Source organism: Marmota marmota, unplaced genomic scaffold (genome assembly GCF_001458135.2).
Source record: "Marmota marmota marmota unplaced genomic scaffold, marMar, whole genome shotgun sequence".
Classification (NCBI taxonomy): Eukaryota; Metazoa; Chordata; class Mammalia; order Rodentia; family Sciuridae; genus Marmota; species Marmota marmota.
Window position 1 is genome coordinate 13,422,607 of NW_026000019.1, and position 15,597 is coordinate 13,438,203.

Genomic DNA, 15,597 nt, shown 5'->3' on the forward strand with positions numbered 1-15,597 from the left:
GATCAAGAAAACAACACACAACACAACAAAAACCAAAGGCTAAGGTAGGAGGATCACTTGAGCAACATAGCAAGTTCTTTTAATAAATAAATAAGCAAAAATTTAAGATGCTATAAAATGTATTTAAGAAATTCACTTTTCAATGAAAAAGCTGTACAGGTAGAATTTCACAAGACTTTGCACAAATCCTTAGACTATGTAGACACAACTTATTTTCTCTAGTCACATACCAACATGTTCAGCAATGGATTCCAAGGATCCTCTGGAACGTTCTGGTTCTGTTAGTGATTTCCAGGTTTTTGCTGTTTCAGATCTGAAGTGGAAAAATTAATGAGCAGAAATAAATATACTGCTGATACTATAATAAATGACAATCAAAAGCAGATATTCTTAGACAACTATTTCTTTCCTCTTCTCCACAGACCATTTTCATTGTGTCTACTTTTGGCATTTGTTACTCTGAGTAGATCTTGTTCTTTTTTCTACCTATGAATTTATATTCACAACCATCCCAGCTGCCTTTCTTTCTGTCTGCAGAGAGGAAAAAAATGTGTCTCTCACTTGTCCAAAGCTAAATTGTTCACAGCCTCATGGATGGTACTTCTCAATTATCTACTCTATTTACTATCATCTTTAATAGAGTCCCTCCTACTTTTTCTTCAATGCTAGGGATTGAACCCAGGACTTGCACATGCTAGGCAAGTGCTCTACTTTTACTACAATCTTTAGTTTTCTACCTGGAGAATTTTTTTTCTCTTCCTCGGGTTATAAATATTGCTAATGTCTCAAAAACAAAAACAAAAACCCCCAAAACATTTTCCTCTTCGATTCTTCACTTATTCACCCTGTTACGGCCCTCTCATTTTTTTTTTAAGAGAGAGAGAGAGAGAGAGAGAGAGAGAGAGAGAGAGAGAGAATTGTTTAATATTTATTTTTTTAGTTTTTGGTGGACATAACATCTTTTTTATTTTTATGTGGTGCTGAGGATCGAACCCAGCGCCCCATGCATGCCAGGCAAGCACATTACCGCTTGAGCCACATCCCCAGCCCCCCTCTCTTATTTTTTATAGTTAACAGGAAGGGCTATATTTACTGTCTTCACTTCATTTTCCTGATTCCTCCTTTTCCTTTGTTAAACCATAATATTTGACTTTTGCTTCCTACCTCCTAATAATGCCCTTAAATGCTGCTATTTATCAAATTCAGTTCTTCGATATCTTTTATTCTCTCTGAATGCATACCTTCCCGGGTTCAATCACCATATATACCTACTGATTATCCTCATATTTTTAACCACAACTTTCTTGGAAAATTCCACTTATATGAACCACAACATCTCAAAATTAATATTTAAGGCCCAAATCATTAACTTCTCACAAAAAGCTATCTGCTTTTCCATTTAGGTTAGTGGAACCTTGACCCAACTGACAAAGAGAAATGTGGGAATCATCCCAGATTTCCTCTGCTTCCTCATCCAGCACTTTAATGACTCATGTCTACTTCTTAAATATTCCTAAAATGTATCTCCGATTTTCTATTCTTATTTCTGCTGCTTATTTTAGGCCTGGCTTAGATTGCTTTTCTTCTGCCTTCTGAGCTTACTCTGTTTATCATTCCTCCATACTACAAACAGAAAAAGCTCTTAAAGTCTTTCTTTGTCTCTACCTTTCTACCCACCCCCTCTTCTTCCTTTTGTACTGGGGATTAAATTGAGGCCTTCCACATGCTAATAAGCCCAAGCCCTACCATTGAGCTATGCCCCCCAACTTATAAATAAAATTTGTAGCAGTTTGATTAAGAAAACTATGGTGCTGAGGGTATAGTTTAAAGGTAGAAAGCACTTGCCTAGCATGTACAAAGCTCTGGGTTAAATCTCTAGCACCACCAAACCAACCAACCAACCAACCAACCAAACAACCCAAAAAAACAAAACAAAAAAAGCAAGAAAACTATAAAGCCATTTCAATATTTTTACTATATAGAAATTAAAATAAAACATTTATAGTAAAATGAAAAAATGCATAGGTAACAAAAATACACACAAAATGTATAAAAAAAATTTGGAAGGAAATACACTTAATTGTTCATATTTGCTATTTTGATATAGCTGGGTATGATGATTTAAACTTTTTTATTGCTTCCCTAGATATTCTAATAATAAAGATAATATCAGCATTTAATACATAATGCTTTTTATGTTATTGGCCCTATCTTAAGTTAAATATTTTAACTCTAATAACAAATATATTAAGCACCTCTGTTTAATAGGAATATAAACTATTAAAAAACTGAAGCACAGAGAGGTTAAATAATTTGTCCAAAGTTAAATAGCCAGCTGGTAGAGGAATCTCAGATATGCTAAATTAATTGTAAATGGGCATGTATTTCTTTTGCAAAAATAACAAAAAATATCAGAAAGTAATTTTTAATACAACCTTCAAAGGCTCCACATCTTCTAAAAAGATGAGTGAGTGAAAGGCTTTTCTAATTTGGTTTTTACTTATTTTTTCAGTCTCTTGTGCTAATTTTAACAAAATCTTATTGTGATTGGCTTCTATGATATGCCGATCTCTCTCTCTCTCTTTTTTTTTTTTTTTGCTTTTGATAATTCACAAATGCCTTCTCTTTTAAATGTTCCCATTTCTTAGTAGTACTGGTTTGCCTAACCCTTGCTGTTCAAAAAATTTAGTTTAAATATTATAACCTAACTTTAATACACTAAAATGTATATTGTATATTCTAATGTTGTATATGTTCCAGTGTTGCTACTTAGTATTTTTTGTATTTACTTCCTGGCTGAATCATATTTTATCACTTGCACAGAACCATTATCTACTAAGCTATTCATTCATTTTTTTTAAAAAAAATATTGTTTATTTGTTAATGGATCTTTATTTATATGTGGTACTGAGAATTGAACTCAGTGCCTCACACATGCGAGGTAAGTGCTCTACCACTAAGCCCTTATCTATTCTTATATATATAAAGATTGTTTCCAATGTTTTATGACTATAAAAGACATTATGGCAAAAATATCCATGCATATAGAGATTTTTGGTACTCCATATTTTAACAAGCTAATTTTCCAAAAGAAGGATCACAGGGTCAAAAGTTACAAATTGTTTTTGACTTCTAAAACATTGCCAAATTGTTTTTCAAAATATCTATACCAACTTTTGATACTAGTACTAACAATACTTGAGAGAAAACTATTTTCATTATACCCATCAGACTGCAGGATAAAACATATTTAAAAAATCTATACCTTATTAGAAAATTAATTTGCATTTGTCATACAAAACATCTTTACTTTAGTGATGCTAAAAATATAAAACAATACTTTTATACTTAGAAGATAACTTCTACTAAAATCTTTCCTTATTCTTTCTCAAACCAGGCAGACTAGATAAGTTATCATAAATTCCTACCTGTGTAGTGGGAGGGGCTTGATCTTGGGTTTTTCAGAAGCTGAGGAGAGCGTTTTAATCTGAGGTTTGGCTGTTGGTGATGTTTCCAAATCTCGGCTAAGCTCTGCTTCAGTTTTCTTAATAAATTCATCATATGACTAAGTTTAGAAAAATCAGAGGAGTTACTATGCAGAATTTTTTTTAAAAAAGGTTTTATATTATAAAATAGTACATTAAAAAACTTAAATGGCATAATTTAAATGTTCAGCCAGTAAATAAGATTTCACATAAAATCTCCCTTCCTGCCCTCTGGGTTTGATCACCAGCAACGCTCTCTCTCAACCCCCAAAAAGGAATAGTAGTCTCAATCCACACAAGTTCGATCCCCATGAAGCAAAATTCATACCCTGCCACATTAAAAATTTATTTAACTTTCACATCTAAGGGGAGACCTCCAACTATTATACCTTTCCTTCATTTTCTTGGCTAAAATCCTTACTTTTATAATTCTCATTTTTTGAGACAATTGCTGTTTTGTTCAACACAGCAGATCCAGCCTTCTGAGCAGCTTGTATTACAGGTGTGTGCCACCATATCCAGCTCATCTTTATTTAAAAAATTTGTTTCCCACTATTTCCTAACAAGAACTCTCCACTATGGTCACTATATCTTAATCACTTTTCCTACTTTTAAAAGTATGTACAAATTGCTATGTCTGTCCTATCATTATATTGTATATACACTGTGAAAATATTTATTTTCTCCAGATTGGTTAACTGGTCTATTTTCTGTGTGGAAGATAGTATAAAGATAAGAGAATTTAGAATTATGGATAGATTAAAATGCTAGCTTTACTACCTATGACATACGTGTCCTTGGATAAATCACTAATTTTACTGAAAACTCAGTTTCCTTATGTGTAAAGCAGTGATAATATCCCTACCTTGTTGCTGTGAGGATTAAATAAAAATATGTGTAAATAGCTAAGTTCCTGGCACTCAAATAGATACTTCAATTTGATGATTAAATTAGTAAATGCCAGAGGCACAGGTGTTACAAAGGACCAATAAAAGCACAGAAATTTTGGCTAAAGTAACTGAGCTTCTAACACTTAAAGAGCATTAAGTGTGAAACCAACTGCCTTAAAAACTTGAAATCTATTATTATTGGTCATATTCAGGTAGAAGCTGGATGATAACCTTGTCTGATGATGACATGGGAAAGGACTCTTGTGATGAGTAAGAGGTTCAGAATGATTCTATAATGAACACTGTGATTTATTATCTTATCACTAAGCTTATTTATTAGCTTATCACTAAGCTTGCAGAATGTTTAATAGAGAATTAGCCAGAAACAGGAACATCTAAGAGAATATGCATACTGGAGGTAAGAGGTCATAAGAGCCCCAACTAGCACAACAGCAGTAGGAATGGAAAGGAACAAGCAAGGAACTTTAAAAAAGAAAAATTAATGGAAAATGGACTAAAGGAAGAGGAGAAAACAGAATGAGGAAGATAATAAAAACCAGGTTTCCAGCCTGGGGGACAGAATCAGAAAGGTTCCTAGAAATGGGGGGGAAAGTCAAACTTAGGAGTCATGCAAACAGCACAGTTATCACAGTTATGTGGCATGAAGCACTACTCTGCTTAAAAAAAAAAAAAAAAAAAAAGCAGAAACAATTCAATTACCTAGAATTACTTATCTACCATTATTAATGATTCTTCATTTAAGAGAACATGGATACCAATCTTGCATAAGCCTAATCATTCAGAAAATTTTTATTTGAATATTTTAATACTCAACATTTTAATATTTAATGTTTGAAGCAAAAATATGCTTAGAAATCTTCAGATTTTAAAAAAAGAGGATAAAATGTACCACTTCATTAATATAAAAAAAATTTTAATCCTTTACTTTTGAACAACATTAAAAACATTTTGGGCTTTACATGTACATTAACCTTGATATTTAATATTCTTTCTAGTTGTATATGGACACAATACCTTTATTTTATCCATTTATTTTTATGTGGTACTAATGATCGAACCATCGAACCCAGTGCTCCCCACGTGCTAGGCAAGGCCTCTCCCACTGAGCCCCAACCCCAGCACTAACTCCCTTTTTCTAATGTCTAACCTCTAACTGTTTGATCAGACTGGCTTCTTGGGCTTTCAGTCTTTCCTTTTGTCTTTTTTTCTGTTCCTTCTTCAACTGGTCCACAACTGATTTTCTTTTCCGCAGCTCATCCTTTAGAGCTCTGATTCTGCCTTCAATGTCACTCTGATCAGATGTAGTTTCTGAAAGAAATGCAAAATCTTCAGTTTTGACTAAAGAATAGTTAACTTAGTAACCACTAATGAAAAGCTGTAATATAATACTTCATTTAAATGGTCAATCTAATACATAAAATTTAGAAATTTGAGCTTCTAAAAAATTTAATAAATGATTCCTTTATTTTCCATAAGTTCTTTTTTTCTTAGTTCTTCCTATTGATTTTCACTTTCTAATTGTACTTTTACTATCTGAAATTATAAGTAAATCTTGAGGTATGAAGTAAATCTTGGTAAGATATGTAGCTGAAGTTGAAAATTTTTAGGTTAGAAATTTGTAGATTCTACAAGGAATTATTTCTGTTGATAAGGTAATCATATTTTACTACCCATTTCCTTAATTATTAACATATAGTTTTTTTTGGGGGGGGGGCAACAGGGATTCAACTCAGGGGCAGTCTGACCACTAAGCTACATCCCCAGTCCTATTTTGAATTTTATTTTGAGACAGGGTCTCACTGAGTTGCCTAGCACCTTGCTTTTTGCTAAGGCTGGTTTTGAACTTGCGATCCTCCTGTCTCAGCCTCCCGTGCAGCTGGGATTACAGGTGTGTGCCACCACACCCAGCTAGTTTAATATTTTTAAAGTTGTATTAAACCCACTGGAATTTTATCATTTCAGATAGACTGAGTCATTAGCTGATATCTTAATACCACATTCTTTGAAAGTTCTTAAAATATCTAAAATTACTGAAATGAAGCTGGCTAAATCTTGTTTTCTCCCCAATAGTACATACATACACATGAGATAACCAGTCATGGTAATATCATGAAAAAGCCATGTGTCATACGCATGCCATGAAAACAAACAGATATCATTTAAAAACACTGCTTATTCCACTCGACATGGAAATTACATAATATAAAAATGATTGTTCCTCACACCTCCTGGAACCATACAATGACGTCATTTCCACACACTAATGTTGAGTGAGATGTTTAACAACCTTAGAACAGAAATACTATTATATACAAATCTGAAGACTCAGTACAACATTGCATTACAAACCAGATTTTTACCAGGAACCTCATATTAAATTGTATAAGAACTAGCTATGCTTTTAAATCCTCTGGGTATAGACCAATGAGTGAAATAGTTGGGTCAAATGATGGTTCCATTCCAAGTTTTCTAAGGAGTCTCCATACTGCTTTCCAGAGTGGTTGCACCAATTTGCAGTGCCAGCAGCAATGTAGTGAGATGAAATCTTGGAGTAGTTTTGATTTGCATTTCTCTAATTACTAGAGATGTTGAACATTTCTTCAAATATTTGTTGATCAATTGTATATCTTCTCCTGAGAAGTGTCAGTTCAATTCCTTTACTCATTTATTGATTTGGTTAATTCATTCTAATGCAAAAGATTATAGTCCCTTTTAAAAAATTTTATTTTAGATGTTGATGAACGTTTATTTTATTCATTTATTTATATGCGCTGCTGAGAATTGAACCCAATGCCTCACACAGGCCAGGTAAGTGCTCTACCACTCAGTCACAACCCAGCCCCAAGATTATAGTCTTTTTAAAAAACAGTGTGATCTAAATACCTGGGCTAGAAATAACAAAATCTGAGTTCCTGTCATTTCCATGACACTGACTTGAGGTGGATTAGGAAATTTCTACCTGTCTCATACCAGCAGTAGCATTATACTGAGTCTTTATCGTGGGCAAAGTTCACTGATTGTTGATTGACACTCTTTAAAAAATGAAGTAATGACAAAGACCATTTTTAAAGTCTCGATCCACTATCTAGGTGTTTCACCTGACCAATTTCTAGAACTGGTGTGACAAATAAGGTACTTAGAACACGTGGCATAGTGCCTGAAATATTATAAAAACAATAAAAACAAAAAAGTTATCAGCCTAAGTGTCCATTATGGATAAATGTGCAATGAAAATGTGAATTATATAGAAAATGGAATACTATTTAGCCTCAAAAAGGAAGGAAAATCCTGTCATTTGCAATACAGATAAACATGAAGGACATTATGTTAAGTGAAATAAGCCAGGCAGAAAGATAAATACCACAAGATCTCAATTATATGTGAAATCTAACCAAGTTGAACTCATAGAAGCAGAGAGCAGAATGCTGGTTACCAATGGATGGAGTGGGCTAAGGAAATATTTGAAGAATATGAAATTTCAAGTGCTCACTTCGGCAGCACATACACTAAAACTGGAATGATAGAAGATAAGCATGGCACCTGTGCAAGGATAACATTCATATTTAAAAAAAAAAGAAACAAAGAATATGAAATTTCAGTAGACAGGAGAAATAAGTTCAAGAGATGATTACAGTTAATAACAATGTGAGTAGATTTTAAGTATTTTTATTACAATGACAACTATGTGAGGTCATGTACATGTTAATGAGCAGCATTCTTCAATATATGTTCAAAACTCCACATTGTACATGATGAATATTACAATTTTTTTTTGCCAAAGTAACTTAAAAATATTTTTTAAATGGAGGTAGTAACATTATTAACACAAAACAAACATTTTTATGTAGCCATGTTTTGGGTAGTATATTTCTTGGCTTAAAACTAAAAACAGGTGATAAGGAGACAACAACTGATCATCTTCCTTCCTCAAGTTTTCTTTTAATTTCTGAAGGAAACGATTGACTGGTTTCAGCATTAAAATTTTCTGAGTGCTTAGTATTGGCTGGTTTTATACTGATTTAATTGATGATGCTAGTACAAGGGCTGGAAGACTGCAACTTGAGCTAAAAATGATAATCTAGGATAAAGTATAAACCCATAACTTTGGATCTCCTAAAACTGTGTATTTGTTAGCCTGATATGAGTTGTGTGCTTCCAAACCTTTGGGGTGCTGCTTCATTAACTATTGTAGGAGACCATTACACTCTTACAGACTTAGTTTTAATTTTGCCCCCAAAATGATTATTTTAAATTAATATATTTAAAAAATTGTATAAGCCAACTTTGATTTTCTAATAAAAAATATTTTTTATGGTGTGAAGACTCAATAGCAATTGATGAAAAACTTAGTTTTAAATAAATGACCTTGGGAAATGTTTGTATTTTCAAGTACTAACTAAATTTGTATTTTTAAGAGTCCATATAAAAGGCTACAAAAGTGACTGACAATACATTGTGATCTACCTAAATTTAGTATTGCAGCATAGTATTGACTGATTGATGGATTGATTGATTGTAGGTCGACAGCATGCCTTTATTTTATTTGTTTATTTTTATGTGGTGCTGAGGATTGAACCCAGTGCCTCACACATACAAGACATAGTGTTTTTAAAAAATAATCAATAACACCTAAGAGAATCTCTAAGAAAAAAAATAATTAACCCAAGCCAGCTCTCTAAATGATACTATGTTGTTTTTATGGAAATCTCTCTGTAAGATTTTTTGGGGAGGTAGAAGAAATGGGAAGTGGCAGGCAAATGATACTTTAGTTTGTTTAAACACATCAAGACAAAAATAATCTGGACAGACTAATTTGATTATTGCTCATATGCTAACTGTATTTACTTAGTTGATAACAAACTCTCCATCACTTAAGTAAAGGTGTTATATAACCCCACCACATTAAAGTTTATAAAGACTGTCTATAATTATTTCATCATGAAGAGGTAGAATGCACCTGTAGTTTAGAAATCTCAGAGCTATTTTTCTAAAATTAGTCTTACTTGGATAAGTTTTATCAATAAAATAGTATTTTACATATATTATCATTAATGCTTAGTACAGAACTTATTCAGGGTGGTTAGAACTTCATTCCATTGCTCCAGATAGAAACAGATAACCTGGTATAGAAAGAAAATTACAAGTAACAGATCCAAGATAAGAATCCATGTTTCCAAGTACATATCAAATTTGTCTACTGACATGTTATTCAACTAGCAATAACTATTCACCAGATATGTAAAATATATAAAAATATTAATAACTTTCCAAAGATAAATATGAAAGACAAGATTCTTCAACTGCTTGACCTAAACTGTTTTTTATAGATATATTAATTACAACATTATTTATATGTGTGTGTGTGTGTGTGTGTATATATATATATATATATATATATATTAATTACTAAATTATATATATGTATTAATTACTACACTATTTGCTAATGTGAAAAACTTGAGAAAATCTAACTGACCATCACTAGGAAAATATTTACAGTACATCTACCTTTTGAAATATTATGTAGATACTCAAAATAATTCAGGCGATCTACTGAATATGGATGTGAGGATGTGTCATGATTTACTATTGTCTAAAAACTTGGAAAATGAAAGCTCAGGATCAAAGACCCGTCCCTGCAAAGTTTTTCCCCCCAGTTTTTCCTTACTATTGTATGTCTATAAAACTAAAAATGAGCTCAAAAGGTAATATATTCATCATACCCATCAATATAATCAATGTAGTTATACTCAATACAATATTACTCTTCTTCATTTTATACAAACAGAGCATTGTCTTTATATGCTTCCTGAGGTCAACGTACTCCTTGAAGTCTTCTAGAGTAAAGGTTGTTCATTCTTTTGTAATTATGCTACAGAGGTTTGTGGGTGGAGGTTATGGGAAAACAGCACTCCCCATTGCCAATTTGCAATCTATTGTTTCTATTACCACCACCACCACCCTTTTTTTTAAGAACTGGGGAATGAACCCAGAAGTCTCTACCATTGAGCCACATACTCAGTCCTCTTTATTTTGAGACAGGATCTCTCACTAAATTGCTGAGGTTGGCCTTGAACTTGTGATCCTCTTGCCTCAGCCTCCGACTAATTGGGATCACCGGTGTGCATCACCACACCCAGCTATTTTCCTCAAATGAGACTTGTGCCACCCTGTTCCATCATGGTTACATTATTCAAGAAATATTTAATAAATACCTACCGCATGCGATGCAAGAGGTCCTGGCACTACAATTATTAATAAAATAGACTCTCATCTTCATGAATTCATACTCTAGTAGGGGAGACTGCTGAGCACCGGCTGATTACAATATGTGTTGTCTGGGATGACATGCTGAAGTACAGAGCATTATGGAAATATACAGGTAGTGCCTGACACAGAAAAAAACTGAACAAATGTTTGATGGAATAAATGTCCACTAATACAAGAGAATAAAAACAGTTTGTCATGTTTTGTGAAAACAGGGATATAATTATCAATGTCAAACAAGGAATTATATGATTTAATCTCGGCAAGTAAAAAAACCTTACAAATGCTACAAAGGATAAGACTGTACTAGCATATGGTTAGACAAAATTTATGAAAGAGGAACTCCAATGTAGTACAAAGAAATCAAACTCCTTATAATTAGTCTTACCTGACTGTGTCATAGATAATGACTCATCTGACCAACTATAACAGTGTTGCTGGGATTTGGCAGGCAGACGACATATTCCTCCAGTCCTATGACTTCCTTTGCTAGACTCCTGTTTTGACACAGATGTGCAGCTTTTGTGAGGTGACTATATAAACAGAAAACCAAACAGAAATTATTTGTGATATGGATGTAGAATTCTATTTAAAATTTGAGATACCAGCCAATTAAAGTTAATATTTACAAATAATTTTATTTTATTTTTTTTACATTTTGTTTTTTAACTTTATTGAGGTGCAATTCTTAAACAATAAATATACAATTTGATACATTTTACACATGTACCCACCAGAAGCCATTGCCATGATCAAAATAATAAACATATCCATCCCACCCCCAAATTTTCTCATGCTCCTTTGTGATTTTCCTTTTTTACCCCTGCCCCATCTCCAGGCCGTCACTGATCTGCTTCCTGTCACTATAGTTCATATTCTCCACAATGTTAGATAAATAAAATTATACTCATTTTTGTCTTATTTCCTTCACTCGGTATAATTATTTTGAGATTTATCCATGTTGAAGCATGTATCAATTCATTCCAATTAATTATCCATTCACTATTAAAAGCATTCTTAAGTATTTGTGTGGACATATACATTATCAGTGCTCTAGGATAAATACCTAGGAGTTGAATGGATGGGTTATATGACATGTACATGTTTAATTTTTAAAGGCATTGCTAAATGATCTCTAAAATGATTGTACTGGGACTGGGGTTGTGGCTCAGCAGTAGAACGCTCACCTAGCACATTCGAGGCACTAGGTTCCTCAGACCACATACAAACAAACAAACAAATAAATAAAGGTATTGTTTCCAACTACAGCTAAATTATATATTTTTTAAAAAAATGATTGTACCATTTACACTCCCACCAGCACTAGATGAGACTTCCAGTTGTTCCGTGCCATCATTAGTACTTGTATAATCAGTCTTACAAAGAGTTTTAAATAACTATGACATAAAAAGTTTACAAATTCTACAAATGGATTAAGACCTCAATTTCTCAAGATGGGGATATGGCTCAGTGGTACAGTGCCTGCTAGCACGCATAAGGCTCTGGATTCACTCCCCAGCATTGTTCAAAAAACAAAACCAACCAAACAAAAAAAAACCCTTGATTTTTCCTATGCAGGGGTGGGGAAAGCAAGCTTTAAAAAAATTTATAATAAATTAGAAGTGCTTACTGTGATCGTTACCTTCCTTAATCTTTTAATTTAATCTAAAAATTTTATAATTTTATGGGAGGAAAGGAAGGGGGAAAAAAGAGCATAATAAGTTTGTCCACAAAGACTATTACAAAAGATAAAATTTCTACTCTGACATCACACAGAAGTGAGAATGCCTGATTTGATTCCATGCTGTCACTTCCTACCCGTCACTTTAGACAAGTTTCCTAGCCTGCTAATCTTCAGAGTAGGAATTATAATTGTGTCTATAGGATCATATGAGAATTAAATGAGATAATCCATGTAAAGCATTTAGTATGCTGTCTGGAACTAGTTAAATCACACTCAATAAATATTAGCTTTCAGCATAAAAAACACTTTGAGACACTACTAGTTTTAATTTCCTAGATACATTTTCCTGTGAGCAAAAAAAAAATTCATTTTTAATATTCAATAAGTTTGTAGCTATCATGAACCTCAATAATGATGCTGTATAGAATTGTGTCAAAATGCAGTTTGGTCGTAAATTCCTAGAAGGTAGGAAATATGCTATGAGTAAATTATCTATACAAGAAATCTATTAGTCATATTATAAATTTTAAAATGACCAACATGATAATTAATTAAAAGCTTTTAAATATGTGCCCAAGAATATTATAATACAGTATTTTCAACATAACAAGGAATTAGCTCTTCATTGAATAAAAATATTTTTCCTCCAAACCTTTCAGGTGCTATACAACATACATGAATCTAACTCATTTTTCAACAGGGGGCATGCAGATAATTCTTCACATCCATATTAAAAATGAAGATTCTAAAAAGGATATTCTATTTTTTAAAACTGATAGGCACTAACTATGTATATGTTTACTAAATATCTAATTGTTATGCTAATTTCTTTATACACTTTATAAAACCAAAAATATGCTTCTATCTTTTTCTTAAGAGAGAGAGATATAGAAAATTTTTTAATATTTATTTTTTAGTTTTCGGTGGACACAACATCTTTATTTTTATTTTTTTTTAATGTGGTGCTGAGGATCAAACCCAGTGCCCCGCACATGCCAGGCGAGCGCGCTACCGCTTGAGCCACATCCCCAGCCCAATATGTTTCTATCTTAATTTTTTTATCAGCCCCTTTTTCTTTGAAGTACAAAACTAAGGATAATACAGATAATCTAATTCTAATAAAGGCCATTATTCTAATTTAGAACCAATCATTTCAGATCTATTTTAAAGAGATGACATCATTAATTTTATTCTGATTATGAGTTAGCAACTATTAGCTAAATTATAGTAAAGGCACTCCAGTATGATTTAAGATCTTATTATTTCTAAGACAAAAACCAGATTTTAGAAAGAACTTGTGCTGTTCTTACATATTATTTTTTAATAGACTTTAGAGGTTCCTATCCTTTCAAATATTAACAGACTTGACAGCATATAATTTTGTAACTGTCCCTAAAACTACAATTCATATATTTATAAATCTATAGGAGTAAATTAAAAGCTTTATTTCTATTCAAATGTTATAGTCTATATACTGTAAGTATGGGTGATAGTCAATGCTGTTATTTTTTCTTTAATACCTTTATTTCATTTATTTATTATGTGGTGCTGGGGACTGAACTCAGGGCCTCACATGTGCTAGGCAAGTGCTCTACCACTGAGCTACACCTCTAACTCCTCAATGCTGTTGTTAACAGGAATAATATAACTGTTAATAAAAACCTTTTAGTCAAGTTTCTTTTTAAAGGAGCTTTAAGATATATAGATATAGATACACACACACACACACACACACACATATTAACTTACATGTTTACTAGGAGAAGTAGAAGATTCTAGTTCCTGTGAAAAAACCATTTCTTCAGTAAGTATACTGTGATCTGGACTCCCTGGCTGTTCCTGTACAATAGATTCAGATGGTATGTATATAACAGCAGGGCTACCCAATTCTTCTGGAATAGAGCTTTCACTGTTTAGATGAGAGGAGGAAGGTATTGGAGATTCCTCTTCGCTTGCTGTTTCTAGAAAGAGAGGATACAACAAGAAAAAAATATATATAATCTTGGTCAGTAAAGAAATTAAACTGTTACATTTTACATTTGTTTTTAATATAAGATCACTACTAGCATGGGAAGCTTTATCATGCCATTTAACATTTACTATGAAGTCTGTCTGTTTAATTAGGAATTTTGGATGACACCAACTGAGAGAAATATCTACCACATATAATCAGCATATCAGACAATGACAATCCAAGTATGAGGACGCAAGATAGATAGTCATGGCTCTCATGTATTCCTTTAGCAGTGAAAACTGGTCCGACCATTTTGGAAAATAATTTGGTATTGCTTGTAAAACATGAAAAAAAAAAAAAAAGATTTTTAAGGTCTGTAAAAATTCTTTTGGAGGGGCTGGGGATGTGGCTCAAGTGGTAGCATGCTCACCTTTAGCATGCATGAGGCATTGGGTTCGTTTCTCAGCACCACATAAAAATATTTTTTTTAGTTTATTTATTTTTTAGTTTCAGGTGTTTATTTATTTTTTAGTTTCAGGTGGATTTTTTAGTTTTTTAATCCACCTGAAACTAAAAAATAAATATTAAAAAATTCTTTTGGACCTAAAATCTACAAAATAAGTTTATTTAACATTAGGAATATCTATGCCTCAGATATTTTACTTTAACAAACAAGGATGACATGATGTATAAAAGCATTTCATTTAAAATTTTAAAGTTTTTATTTTTGGTGCTGCTGGTGATCAAACTCAGGGCCTTGTACATGCCAGTTAAGTATTCTACCTCTAAGCTACATACACCTCCAGCCCTAAAAGGTATTTTCTAATTATTGTGTATGTATATCATAATCAGAATGTTGGAATTAATGGTTTAGAAAATTGTATTAATTTTTAAGGCAGGAGGGAATAGAATCCTTTACATTTCTACTTTGTAAATCTCAACATAGATATTTTTGTTTCATAATAGTGCTGCTTACACACTAATTTTAAAAATTAAAACAATATAAAAACTAAGGAAGAAAATGAAAGTCACCTGTATTACCTCCTCTAATCAGATATTTTTGTGGAAGACTTTTTTGTTGTCTTTTTCCTCAATTAAGAATATTTAATAGTAGTACAAGAATGGTAGTCCAAAAAAAAAAAAAAAACCTTCAAAGCGCAAAAGGATGTAAAGTGACTACCTCACACTCATCCCTAACCAATTTCATCTTCCCAACTTCTATACCTCAAAGGTAAACCAGTAATGGCCAAGTTTGGTTGAAGTATATGTGTGTCTTTCTAACCCTTTTCTTACATT

General features: G+C 32.5%; 1 protein-coding gene and 1 non-coding gene across 20 annotated transcripts in view; one reads left to right on the plus strand and one right to left on the minus strand.

Moving 5' to 3' along the window:
* Cep350 (centrosomal protein 350) overlaps positions 1-15,597 on the minus strand; it is a 159,848-nt gene that overhangs the window by 24,416 nt on the left and 119,835 nt on the right. For all 19 annotated transcript variants that reach the window (XM_048809912.1, XM_048809914.1, XM_015491743.2 and 16 more), the window contains 5 exons: positions 14,097-14,308; positions 11,052-11,196; positions 5,544-5,704; positions 3,429-3,565; positions 231-313 (listed from right to left, as the gene is read on the minus strand). In XM_048809912.1, the coding sequence (XP_048665869.1) occupies positions 231-313; positions 3,429-3,565; positions 5,544-5,704; positions 11,052-11,196; positions 14,097-14,308 (738 nt within the window). The remainder of the gene's footprint in view (positions 1-230; positions 314-3,428; positions 3,566-5,543; positions 5,705-11,051; positions 11,197-14,096; positions 14,309-15,597) is intronic.
* On the plus strand, positions 7,879-7,985 carry LOC125618766. Its single transcript, XR_007350154.1, has one exon. It is a non-coding gene; the product is annotated as a U6 spliceosomal RNA (small nuclear RNA).